Source organism: Choloepus didactylus, chromosome 12 (assembly GCF_015220235.1).
Source record: "Choloepus didactylus isolate mChoDid1 chromosome 12, mChoDid1.pri, whole genome shotgun sequence".
Taxonomy (NCBI): Eukaryota; Metazoa; Chordata; class Mammalia; order Pilosa; family Megalonychidae; genus Choloepus; species Choloepus didactylus.
The window spans coordinates 34,697,532-34,709,994 of record NC_051318.1 but is presented as its reverse complement, the minus strand read 5'-3'; the positions used below and the strand labels follow the sequence as shown (position 1 = coordinate 34,709,994).

The 12,463-nt window shown below is 34.9% G+C and overlaps 1 protein-coding gene across 3 annotated transcripts in view; it reads right to left on the bottom strand.

Moving 5' to 3' along the window:
* NALCN (sodium leak channel, non-selective) overlaps nucleotides 1-12,463 on the bottom strand; it is a 373,030-nt gene that overhangs the window by 270,243 nt on the left and 90,324 nt on the right. For all 3 annotated transcript variants that reach the window (XM_037800332.1, XM_037800333.1, XM_037800334.1), the window contains exon 7: nucleotides 11,821-11,975. In XM_037800332.1, coding sequence (XP_037656260.1) covers nucleotides 11,821-11,975 — 155 coding nt within the window. The remainder of the gene's footprint in view (nucleotides 1-11,820; nucleotides 11,976-12,463) is intronic.

Sequence of the window (12,463 nt, the reverse complement as noted above, 5' to 3'; positions counted from 1 at the left end):
TGAAATGTCATCAAATTAGTCCTTAATAAGGAAATCAATGTATAAGTAAGAATGACATTTTAATAAAATGAAAAAAATACACTGGCATGCACCTCTGGTCCTGTATTAGCACTTAACTAATGCCTTCAGTGCTAAGCATAGTGCTTAACATTTAATAGGTTCTCAATTAACAATTCTCAAAATAGTATTTTCCAAAACCATATACCTCAGAGATTAGAGAGGTTTCACAAATGTGAGAAATGCTGGGTGTAAGGCAAATGGGGGAAATGAGACCTGTAGCAAATTGAAGTACTCATGCTCCCATTTTAGCACAAAGTCAAAACATTTTAAAGCAACGTTTAGGCACACACGCACACGCACACACACACGCACACACACCTGGATATTCCCCTGCATCTGGCACATGGCTACAGGTTAGCAACCCTGAATATCTACCCTAAGTTAAAGATCAACACTTTCTTCTGAATTTAATTCACCTTAATTTTCTATTTCATTTTCAAATCTCTGAGGGCAGGAACTTGCTTATGTTATTTTACATCTCTATATTTTCAGTACCTATCACCATGTTGGTTGAATATGCTATTTATGAACAAATCTTATTTTTTTCTATTTATTATTGAGAAACAAATCTGATTAATAATCTTTCTAATAGTAATTATAGTGATTGTAGAGTTTTGGTTGTTTTTAAATAGTGACAGCTAATACTTAGGGGCTAATTATGATTTATTTCAGTATAATTATTTTAGCATATCTTGCTGTAGTGAATCCCAAGCCCTAAGGATGTGGGAACCGAGGGGTGAGAGTGATAAAGGGAGGGAGAGGGAAGGGACTCCTTGTTTCACATTCTCATGCCCACTCATGATGGACACCAGCTTGTTTTTCATAGTCCCATGTGGCTCAGGTTAGAAGCTTTTTCTTGGGCTGGCAAACCTTCTCTCCTGGGGAAGAGCTTCTTCCCCTCAGAACAATCTTGGCTAAGGGGTTAGAAGAGTGCAGCAGCGGTAGAGCTAGGAGTCACCCCACTTTGGCTCTCATTAGCCTTGCAGTAAGAGCTGTGCCAGGGCTGTCCTAAATGGCAATGTTCCTTCTTACCCCAACAGATTAGTTAGTGAATATTGAATCAATTTCATAGAGTGTCAAGGGAATTATGTTCCACTGACTGTTATTACTAGCAGGAAAAGCTGTCTTTGTCAATACAAGACATCTGTGCTAATCTATTCACATTAATTTAACTTAGTATCTGGCTTAATGTAGAGGCCACCTAACTTCAAATGAACAAAGAATTTAAACTACTAGAGTTGTATTTATATTTTGTTTAAATTTTCAATCTCAAAATTTTAAAAAAGAGTGATGATTTAAGATAGCAATATATCTGATGTAAAATTCCCCCAGACTTCACCCAATAGTACTCAAGGATACATGGAGCTCACTGAGATTTATAAAAGGCACCAAACGATTATGAAGCTTAGTTCCTCCTTAAGACACCCAGGATATGAAGAGCTACTTGGGAATACAAGGTTAACACACACACACATACACACACACACACAATAGGCAGTGGGAAATAAACAGAATGAAATGTTAACTTCTCTGCCAAACATTGCTGTCGTTGCTGTGGCAGTGCAGACAGCAGGGAGACAAACGCCAGCTGATGTGGCGGGGAAAGTGACTGGAGGGGGGTAGACCCGGAAAGGTGAGGCCTCAGTTGACAGGCCTGGAGGAGGAAGGAGGCATTCCAGAGAAAGTCCAAACATACTCTAAGAGATGAGCATGACATGCTGGTGTTCAGAAGAGTACACAAGACATACAGCCTTATCTTTATACTTCAATACTTACGCATATGGAAAAAAATACTTACATGTACATATTTTAAATTCAACTCTCATGCAATACGGAGAAAACTATGCATGAAAAAGAAACCAGCAGTTATGTATTATATCTGTTATATAAAAAATATGCATTCCCCTTGACTCAGAAATTCTGTTTCTAAGAGTCGATTCAAAGAATACTCACATGTGCATAGGTTATGTGTGTGTGCATGTGACTGTGTGTGTGTTGACCTTGTGTGTGTATTCAACACATTACTTATTTTAGTAAAAAATCGAAAACCACTTGTCTATCAGTAAAGGAGCAATTAAAAGCATACCATGAAGATGTAGTGGAAAGAAAGAAGAAAGGAAAAGAGAGAGGGAGGGATGGAGGGAAATATACATAGGAGAACATATTATTTTTTTTTTCATTATTTACCCTTTATATTACTTGAAGTATTACTTCTGTAATTTACAAATATATGAAATATAATTATGAACATGCTTTCTTGGAAATCACTAGATATTTCCAACGAATATTGTCTTCTAGGTATAATATGAAAAAAAATCATTATTTTATGCCCTCAGAAATCTACTTTGAAAATCACCTTCTTTTATTGCCTGATGAAAATCTTACTCTAGCAGTGATCTTTTCTAATTCACTTAACAAGAACTCCTGAACTTCGGCTACACACCAGGCATTGGATATCTTATGTTTTTTTTTTTTTTTTAATCACACCTTCAATTTCTACTTCTAAACCTTATTTCTTCCTAATGTTCTGAATATTATTCATGCATCTAACTTCAGTTTGAGAATCTAATGAAGATGAAAAACAGGCTCTTTAAAAATGCCTGAACACTGTTGCATACAACCTGTGGGCCTTTACTGATCCCTGGAGCCAGGGATAAAAACTCTGTATTTGAACAGCATTTCTTGCAAATACCCATCTTTTGAAATTTCTTGATTTTCTCCTTTATTCAACAAAAATATATCAGGTTTTCCTTGTTTCATGAAAAGGGAATTCATTCAGAAAGCAAATATAGAATTAGCATACATTAGTATAAGCAATTTTTGTTGAAGTTGTACTGTCCTAGTTCTCTCTTTCATATGTGTTTCAATAAAAACAATAAGTAATTATGGTGGCAATGCAAAACATAAAGATAATGCAGGAAAAAAAATCCTTTGTTGCTTTCTCAGAAAACATTACAAATCTCAATTACATAGTTTTCAAATTAGACTTTACTGTGGCCTTTCTGGCAACCAGAATAAAATTGTACATTCTGTATAAATCATAGTTATAGATATGCAATAATTTTCTATTTTCCATTCATTTGTAATGTTCCTATCTGATATCATATACAGCAACATGAAGTATGGTTTATTGTTGCTAATATCTGATAAATAAATTTTTAATAGCCTCATCAACAAAATTAAGTTATATTCTATTATGATTTGAGTAAAAGGAATTATCTTTCATCATATTTTATGGCCATATTTAATATCAAATGTAATAAGAGGCAATTTATATAGAAAATAATAGAATGCCAAGATAAAAATATATAGGAAGGAACATTTAAGGAAAGCAAATTCTGGGTTAAAATGGAAACATTAGACCTATTATTTCTCATAAATATTTAATAAAACTGACTTATGACTCACACATGGAGCTGAGTCCATATCTTGTTGCCAATACTACCCATGTCAAAGGAGGAAAACACCACACAAGTAAATAACAGTTAAAATACATTTCCCCTTGGAAAAAAATGCCGATGCCAAATTTCAATACCCATAAGGCCTTTTTCAAAAGTAACTTGAGAGTATCTGAGAATCTTACAGACTACAGACCTCTCTAATTTTCCCATTTTCTATAAAAGCCTAGTTCATTTAGAGTCCCCAGAAAATATGTACAAAGATGACAAGTCAATACTTTAAATTTTTGTAAGCATTCAAAAATCCACACTTTAACTTCCGTGAAACAGCTAATCTATAGTTTCTCTACTAAAAATTTTAAGAAAGAAATAATAAAAGCTTTATATATATATATATATATATATTTATATATATATATATATATATTTAAATAAAGAGGACTAATAAGGTAAATTTTCTTAGTATCACATCTCTAACAAAGAAATCAATTAATATGCATTTTTCAAATCAGAGTATATGCTATAGTTGGTTAAGTTATATTATTTAGAAAATAAAATTGAATATATATCAAAGTGAAAGAGACTAAGTTCAAAGCACAGCAGAAATTAATGAACGTAACTGTAGATTACACATCATAAATACATGTATCTTATAATTGAAATTTGAATTTAGTTCAAACTAGTGTAAGCCTGATTACAATATAGCAAGCAACATTTTTTTCTTTTTCAACACATCTCTCCCACGTGTTAGATTACATGTCTACCATCTCATTTTGAATCAAAGTGATTCATTTCTTCTGCTATTGCTTCTAACCTCTGCCAAATGCCCACACTCAATACGTTATCTGCTAAAACTGCATGCCTTCCAGGTATATAATTTTTTTTTAATATTTAGATTCATACATTCAACCAATACTTATTATGTACCAACTCTCTGTCACACGATATGCAAAGGATTACATAGATGCAAAGCCAGAGCTCCTTTGTTTGCGGTAGAATCATCCTCCTCTGGACTCATGCCTCTGTACAAAAGATTTCAGAAAAGAAGACAAAGCCATCTGGTGGATTATTATGTTGGAGGATGTATCTTTCCTCTTACTTTATGAGACTCTATACAGACCAGCTTTCCTGACAAGTCACGGGGAATGAAGGTTACCCTTAGTGGCGTTTGGAGATAAGGTAATGGCATTTGTAGCCTGAGAGTACAGATCTTGCCTCCGTGCTCGAGGCACCAAGCCTTGGCTCCTGTGTGTGGCCAGTGTGTGACATTGGACAAATTAATTCTTTATCATCTCCTTCTCTTCACCTATTAGTTGGGAATAATGATAACTTACAGGTTTATTTTGAGAATTAAAAATATAATGGATGGAAAGCCTTTTGCCTGGTGCCAGATATATAACAAGCAATCAATAAATGATAGGAGTAGGAGTCAGAAATAATGATAGTAATTATGATAATAAAGACTGGCTGTTGGGCAATTAGTCAACTTAAGAACATAGTATTTGTTACTTCCTGGCTTTACCTTTGATTATTGTGCATAAATAATAAGGAAAATAGTCCCCTACATACAGTCCATGTAGTATTAAATGTGTATATAATTTCAATGTCTTTTTATTCGTTATTTTCAGCAAGTCCTGATTTACAGTTTGAGTTTGCTTATGTGCTTCCTTTAACTAGTATAAGTTGTTTCAATCAGGAATAATTCATTCTGGATTTCTAAAATAGTGGGCTTTTGTCTTTTATTCTTAAGATTCTATAGACAAATAATGAAAAATGCCTCTTATCTTACTTCCAAAGTGACTTTCCAGGGTTGGTTTTAGCACTGACATTGGATTGTTCAGTCAAAACTGAACATGTTTTGTTTTTTACCTGACTGTACAATCAATGGTTAGTTCAAAACATCACCTGTATACTTTTTTTTTTTTTTTTTTTTTTTTTTTTGGCAGAGATAGCCTCTTTAAACCTGTATACTTTTATACTCATCTCTTGTAACACATTTCATACCTTCTTTTGAAAGATCATGACAACTAAATTAGCATTTTAATGGTATTGCTGTGATTCCTTTCCCATGTATGCTAGATTTCTAATTGGCACATCATATTTGTTTGGATTGTTCACTTCTGCATCAGTGTTTCACCAATGGTGAAAATGTAAACGTTCTACTACAACTAAAACTAAATTTTGTAAGTTATATTTTGAATTTCCTTCTTAATTAAACACTGATCTGAAATGTTAAAAGGTTTGGGGGAGATAGCAATGAGAGCAGGAATCTGAAACCTGAGAACTGAGATTAGCCCTGCCTCTGTCTGAGGTCTCTGAAACTCTAACCTCACTTTCCCTGGTGCTCAGTTTCCTTAACTGTAAATAAACCACATGTGATTAAATAAACCACATGATTGCATCATCTTTTAGAACTCTAAATTCCTGTAATTTCATTTTTCAGTGCTGTTACAGAAAATCACAATGACTTCTCTTTTGTCTCAGGTTGAGTGTTCCACATGTTTGTAAAGCATGGGATAACACAGAAGAAGTGAGAGACTGAAAGTGGGGTAATGCTTGGAAAATGGAAATAGGAGGAAATTTCCAGATATGGTAAGTCATGATTTTTTTGGTTTCATCTCTGTGGTGCGATTTTTTGCTTTTCACCTATCCCCAAACCTTTTCACTTCAAGATTATTCCCCACATGCTAATGATAATCATGGAATCTGAAGGTCTGCTGAACAGGTTTTGTGATCTTCAATTTTTTTTTTCAATAGTGTAAATTCCTCAGTGGGTTTGGAGCATGAGAGGTGAAATATCTTAAGTTCATAAGCTAGTTAATTGAGCTTAGGCTCAATGCCCCAACAGGCACTTTTCTTAGCCTCTGTGGAAGGAGAGCCTGTTGCAAGGCTGCTAAAAGAAAGGAGCAGCTCAAACCCAGGGGCCATCAATTCAAATACACAGGAGCAAATATAATTAAGAGATTTAATGAAACTAGAAAATTCAATGGCCTTGGCTAAAGGTAGATAAGATTCTAAAGAGAAAGATAAAGCACAGAAGAGAGGACATTTTTGAGAGTAGCAAGAGAGGAGAAATTGATGAATGAAGACCAAATAGCACCAAAAATTTGCCCTCTAGAATTCTATACATTCATTAGAAGTAAATAAAATTTGGGATAGTGGGTTAATATGGGCTTAAGACAACATTAAGAACCCCTGTCTCCTTCCACTCCACTCTTTCTTGCTGTGGAATCCTAAATGTCCTGACTAATAAACTGCCACAAGCAAAAGGAAACAATGTCAGACACTGGTGTGTTAGTCTAGCTTCCATGTCCTGCCTTCCCTTATAAAGTTGTTTTTTGTTTTTTTTTTAAATCGCAGAAAAGAAGCAATTCATTTTTTCCATTGTGGCTCTAATTTCTAGCCCATTGTGTGTTTTATCTGTGCTAGACACTGTCCTCAGTATAGTTTCTTACTAACTCCCCACAAAACCCATGTGGTAGGTCTATCACTTACCCCATTTCACAGATGAGGAAGTTGAGGCAAGAAAGGTTAATGATTTTTCTCCAGATCACCACACTAGTGTATAGCAGAGCCATGATCCAAACCCCAGGGCTATTACTTTAAACCTCTGTCCTCTGAGCAGAACTCAACCATAAGGAGTCATCTGCTTACATTCTTTTCAAGTATATTATAGCAAAGAACATTCAATTCTTCAAATTTTAAAAACATATCACACATTACATTTCTTTTGAAAAATAAAATCAAGATTTAAGAAAACTTGATTTCATTACTTTTACTCATGGAAATGATTTTCTGGGGCATGATCACAGCTAAAATTATTTTGAGCTATTTTATAGTAATTAATATTTGACTTTGTAATGCATTCATATGGCAAATATGCATATACCTCCATAATATGTTTCATGTATTGTATAAATGGTGCTCATTTTTATTGCTAAGTATAAACATTATGGCCATCAACATCATTACACTACCTCCTTATTTCTCTTTCATTCTCTTCTAGATATTAATAACTTATAATATTTATATTATATTTTCTAAAACCCACAGTTGTATTATCTTTGCTCTTACATCAAATAGATACCAGGCTCAGGACAGTCACTTTGAAAGATGAATTTCCTTCCTTCATCTCTTGACTGGCTGAGTTTCTTCAAGGAGATTTCATGTGAAATGTAGTGTAAGTTCTTGCCTCTTGTAAAGTATTCAAAACAGTTTGACACCTTCTTTCCCTATGGTCTTTGTAGGCATTATGTCATTATATCCTAAGTTGTTTATTTACTTGAAGACAGACCTCCCTGATTTCTCCCTCTTAGAGCTGACTTTATCACTGTTTCTTGATACCCAAACTATGCTAACTTCGGCCTTGAATTCTAGCAACTTTATTAAGATATGTCTCAGTGCTATTTTTCTGTCAAAGTGTTATTTGTATTAGTCAGGGTTCTCTAGGAAGAGAGAACTGACAGGAGATATCTGTAAATATTATGAGATTTCATAAGAATTGTCTCATGTGACTGTGGGAATGCACAAGTCCAAATCCATAACGCAGGCTGCAAGCTGGGAACTCTGATGAAGGTCCTCAATGAATTCTCAAGGAAAATCTGGCTGGCTAAAGTAGAGATGGAATTTCTCTCTTCTGACTATTGAAATTGTCACTTCTCCTTTTAGAGCCTTCAACTGATTGGAAGAGACATTTCTCATTGCTGAAGACAATCTCCTCAGTTGATTGTAGACGTAATCAGCCATAGATGTGATCAACTTACTGATGATTTAAGTTCATGAAATATCCTCACAGTAACAATCAGGCCAATGCTTGCTTGACTAAACAAATGGGCACTATCACCTGGCCAAGTCAACACACGAACCTAACCATCACAGTCCACCCCTCATCAACTTGGCAGCCATACACATCTCCTTAAACCATACTTAATCTGTAAATAAAAACAATAATTTATGGTTTCACCTAGCAATACTCAACTGTCCTGTGTACAACCAGAAACACACTAACTCTCTGCAGAATAGGGTGCAAGTCCTTAGGTAACATTTACTCTTAAATGTGGTATCCTATAACTTAAATACTTTGATGCGAAGCTAATATAGCTTATGTCATTTGATAAGGGGATAAGATAGGGAAGAAAAAGATATTTGCTTCACGTACATATACAAACATACTTATCACAAAACAAACTTGGATTCTTTGTCTCACATAGTGGACTGTTCTGTTCTTCCAGGCCCATCAATTATTTTAGAATACCAGTATTTTGCTGGCTCTGTCTGGGATTCACAGTAGCCAGAATCCTTTCAGGAAGTTTTCTGTTCCCTGAACTATCAAATACTTGGTCCTATAATGTTGTGGTTTATAGTTGGAGGTTTTTCTAAGTGTCCTCAAAGATGGAATTTGCATTTCTATTTCTCAGTCTCTTTGATGTTCTGCTGACTTGAACAAAACAATGTGGCAAAGATGCCTTTACTCTGTAACTTTACAACAGGGACTTTAATTTTTCTACTAAATGACTTTTGTTTTTAATATATTTTTAAAATTGAGTTTTCAACATCATTACTATTAAATTTTAATAAGACATAAAGCTATTTATAAATGAAGGTTATAAGTGAGTTGAAATTCAATGGTAATTTGATTAGTAACAAAAAGAGAAAAAGAAATCTGATTCCTTTTAATTAATAATGATTACTTACATATACCAGTACATTGGCCAATTTATATGCACAATTAGGCACCTAATTGCATCTTAAATTCAACTGCATGCTTAAAGAGACGACTACAATGTCTGATAAAATCACTTCTTTCTCTCATTTTGAGGGAAACATTGTCTTTTGTTTTAAAAATAACTTTAAAAATAATGTCCTAAAACTCTGTAGTTTGTGTATGTGCAGAGATAATACAACATCAGAAAGTAGCTATCATTTCTAACCTACATTATCGTGATCATTTTTAAAGTTTTTGATTATAGTACCAAGTCAACATTTCACTATCTAACTCTTAGTTGTACCATGATGATAAATTCAGTCCTCATTTGAGAAAAAGAAGCAAACAGACCCAATTATGCTTGCATAGAAGGGAAGCCATGAGGAATAGTAATTACCGCCAACAAAAACAGACAAAATCAGAGTAAAGAACAGCAAGGAAACAACTTAATTTTCTACTATGGCTCTACCTCCCAGCACAGTCTTGACTAGTTACCAATGAATTCAAAAGCACATAAACTTTGTTCAGTCAATTAGTAAATATTTATAGAGGTCTCCTTGTGAGCCAGGCCTAGCGCTAGGCCCAGGAGACATGAAGATGAAAAGACAGCCTTCCTGTTTTCAAGGATTTTAAATCCTTGGGAGATAAATGTGCAAATAAACAGTGCAGCTACAGTAAGATAATTGCTTTAGCAGGGTCCTATTGCCTCCAGGACAATTCCCTCTCAAGCCAATGCTCTCTGTAAGACTTTCTCTCTGAAAGAGAGATTTTACCCTAAATTAGTTGAAGCCATTACAAGTCACAAGGAAGAAAGATGAAGCAACTTGAATATAATGCAGCCTTTTGAAATTGGGCACAATTACTGCATTTAAATGGTCAAGATGTGTTTTTATTTAGCAATTTGACATAAAAGGAGTGGAGGTTTCTTGAGCAAGGTCAGCCTAGCCCCTGGGTGCTGGCTGCTGTTCATATAAGATGTGGGTATACCAGTTAACCCCTAAAAGAAAGGACTGCAGTCTCTGACAAGCCATGTATTGTAGTCTGTGCCCCAGCTAAAAATATTACCAGAACTCATTCAACACAGTCTATCAAATCAATATATCTCCTCTCCCAGTGATTTCCTGCTCAGCCCTGGAAGCCATTTGGTATAGTCCATAAGAGGCCTCTGTGTTTTTGAGGCAGGGGGAGGATGCAAGACTGGTTACAAAGGCAGATAATTTAAGAGAGTACAGCAAATTGAAATGCTTCACACCTGTTGGCTTCCAGTTTCTCTGTGAAATAGGAAACGGTATCATTGGCTAAAAGAGAGGAAAGAGTATCATCTTACTACAATGTTAGAAATATACTTTGTTTCCAGTAGAAGGGCATATTAAAATATAAGACTAAAAATTTAACAAGGTTATCTGCAAAATTTCATTTTGTTTTTTCTACACTGACTATTTGTGCTTTGCAGCCAAAGTTCAGTACTATATCCTGTATATGGGCTGTAACATTGTCATTTAGTTCATGCATCAGGAGACTATTCCTCAATCAATGCAAGACCTTCACATACCCTTTCTGAAATTCCAATACTTAGCCTGGAGCTCAATATGCCATCCTGCATAACACCATCCTGGAGCTGCAACTGAATGATGGCCAGTGTGGGAATGAGAATTTATTGACCACTTTTTCGGATGTTGGGAGGTTCATTGGCTGGGTTCACAGTAGTTGCCATCCTGAACAGACAGGGGCTGATGCTCTCTTCCCTGGCTGTTAAAGCCTCCATTATACAGCTTCCCCACTGAGGCGTAAAACCACTTTGAAAGTCAGAAAATAGATTTGGTTTCCCAAAGAGCACTAGGATTTTTTCTTAGGCCCTTGGTAAAGGTGTCTAGAACTTGTTTAAATGCATCTGGGACTTGAAACTTTAAGGAAAAATGATTAAAAAAAAAACTCATGAATATTCTCCTGGAAAAAATAATTGTTTAAATTCCATGTTTTTTTTTGCTTTAATAATGAAATATGTGTGCAACTGGCACAGAATTGTAATAAAATCATGCCAAATAAATGAAAAAAACACTAAGTTCTTTCATAACTGTGTGTAATGGCACATTTCAGGTCTTAATAGGATAAGCCAAGAAGATACATATGCATTTTAGCATATCATATTGATGGATAAGCATTTCCCAGACATTGATTATATAGTAGGATGCATATTCATGAAATATTTTATTAGCTGCCTTCTGTTCCAGGAGTACTTTTCAACGGTCACACATGCACCACTGCCTAATATGACAGTTATTTAAGACTTACCTCACCTAGTAGGGTATGGTTCTATGAGGAAAGAAACCAAGTCTTGTTTATCTTTGAATCACCAACCCCCAAAAACTTGCTCAACAAACACATATTTTTAAACGCTATAACCAGGAACCAAAATAGCCTGAAATTAGAGATATTTTACTCTATACAGATATTGCTGAATATACACAGACAGTCAGTGGGCTGCAGACTGTAGAGTAGAATATATTACAGTATAGCTATAGAATTAAAATATGTATTTGTGGTTCTTATAACACCATATCCAGTTTCAACATGAGATATCAACTAAACAACCATTGTCTCCATTTCATAAACATTTTAAAATAAAAACTGAAAATGTGTTTTACCAGTAAGACAGACCTATCTCATTAAAGCCACTGTAGCCCAGCTCTTGCCTGCTAAGTCCCAGATCTTCGAGGTCCATGCATTTAAATCCTGGTGGGCACTGGTAGCCTTCTTCTAGTTCTGGTGAGCAGTGTGTATCTGGGATAGCTAAACTATTCCAGGTTACATTTCTGTGAACAACACATGAAAGGGTTAGACAAATTCGACATTCATAAGCATTGATTAAGATGAATAATGTAATCATGTTTCATTAATAACTGACGTGTATGGACCCAGATTTAAGATTCGTGATTCATGACTGGTATTCATAACATTAATGACATATTAAACAGTTTCAATTGATACATGTTTCATCCTCATCATAGATTTTTATGAGAATATTATCATTTTATTAAGACTAGGGCCCAGATAAGCGAAGGAATTTTCCCACAGATTTGCAAGGCATGTTAACTTCTTTGAGGATTCCTTGATATTCACAAAAATACCTGTCCTATTGTGGATCTAGACTTTTACTTCTTCACTTCCTAATCGACATTACCTGGTGACACAGTGATGGTCATTTACAGTATGGCACAAACACTGAGTCTCATAATTTATGTGTTGCCTTCTGCTACACTGGCCGGATGTGCAGTTCAGAAAGAAAACCAGGCATATTTCT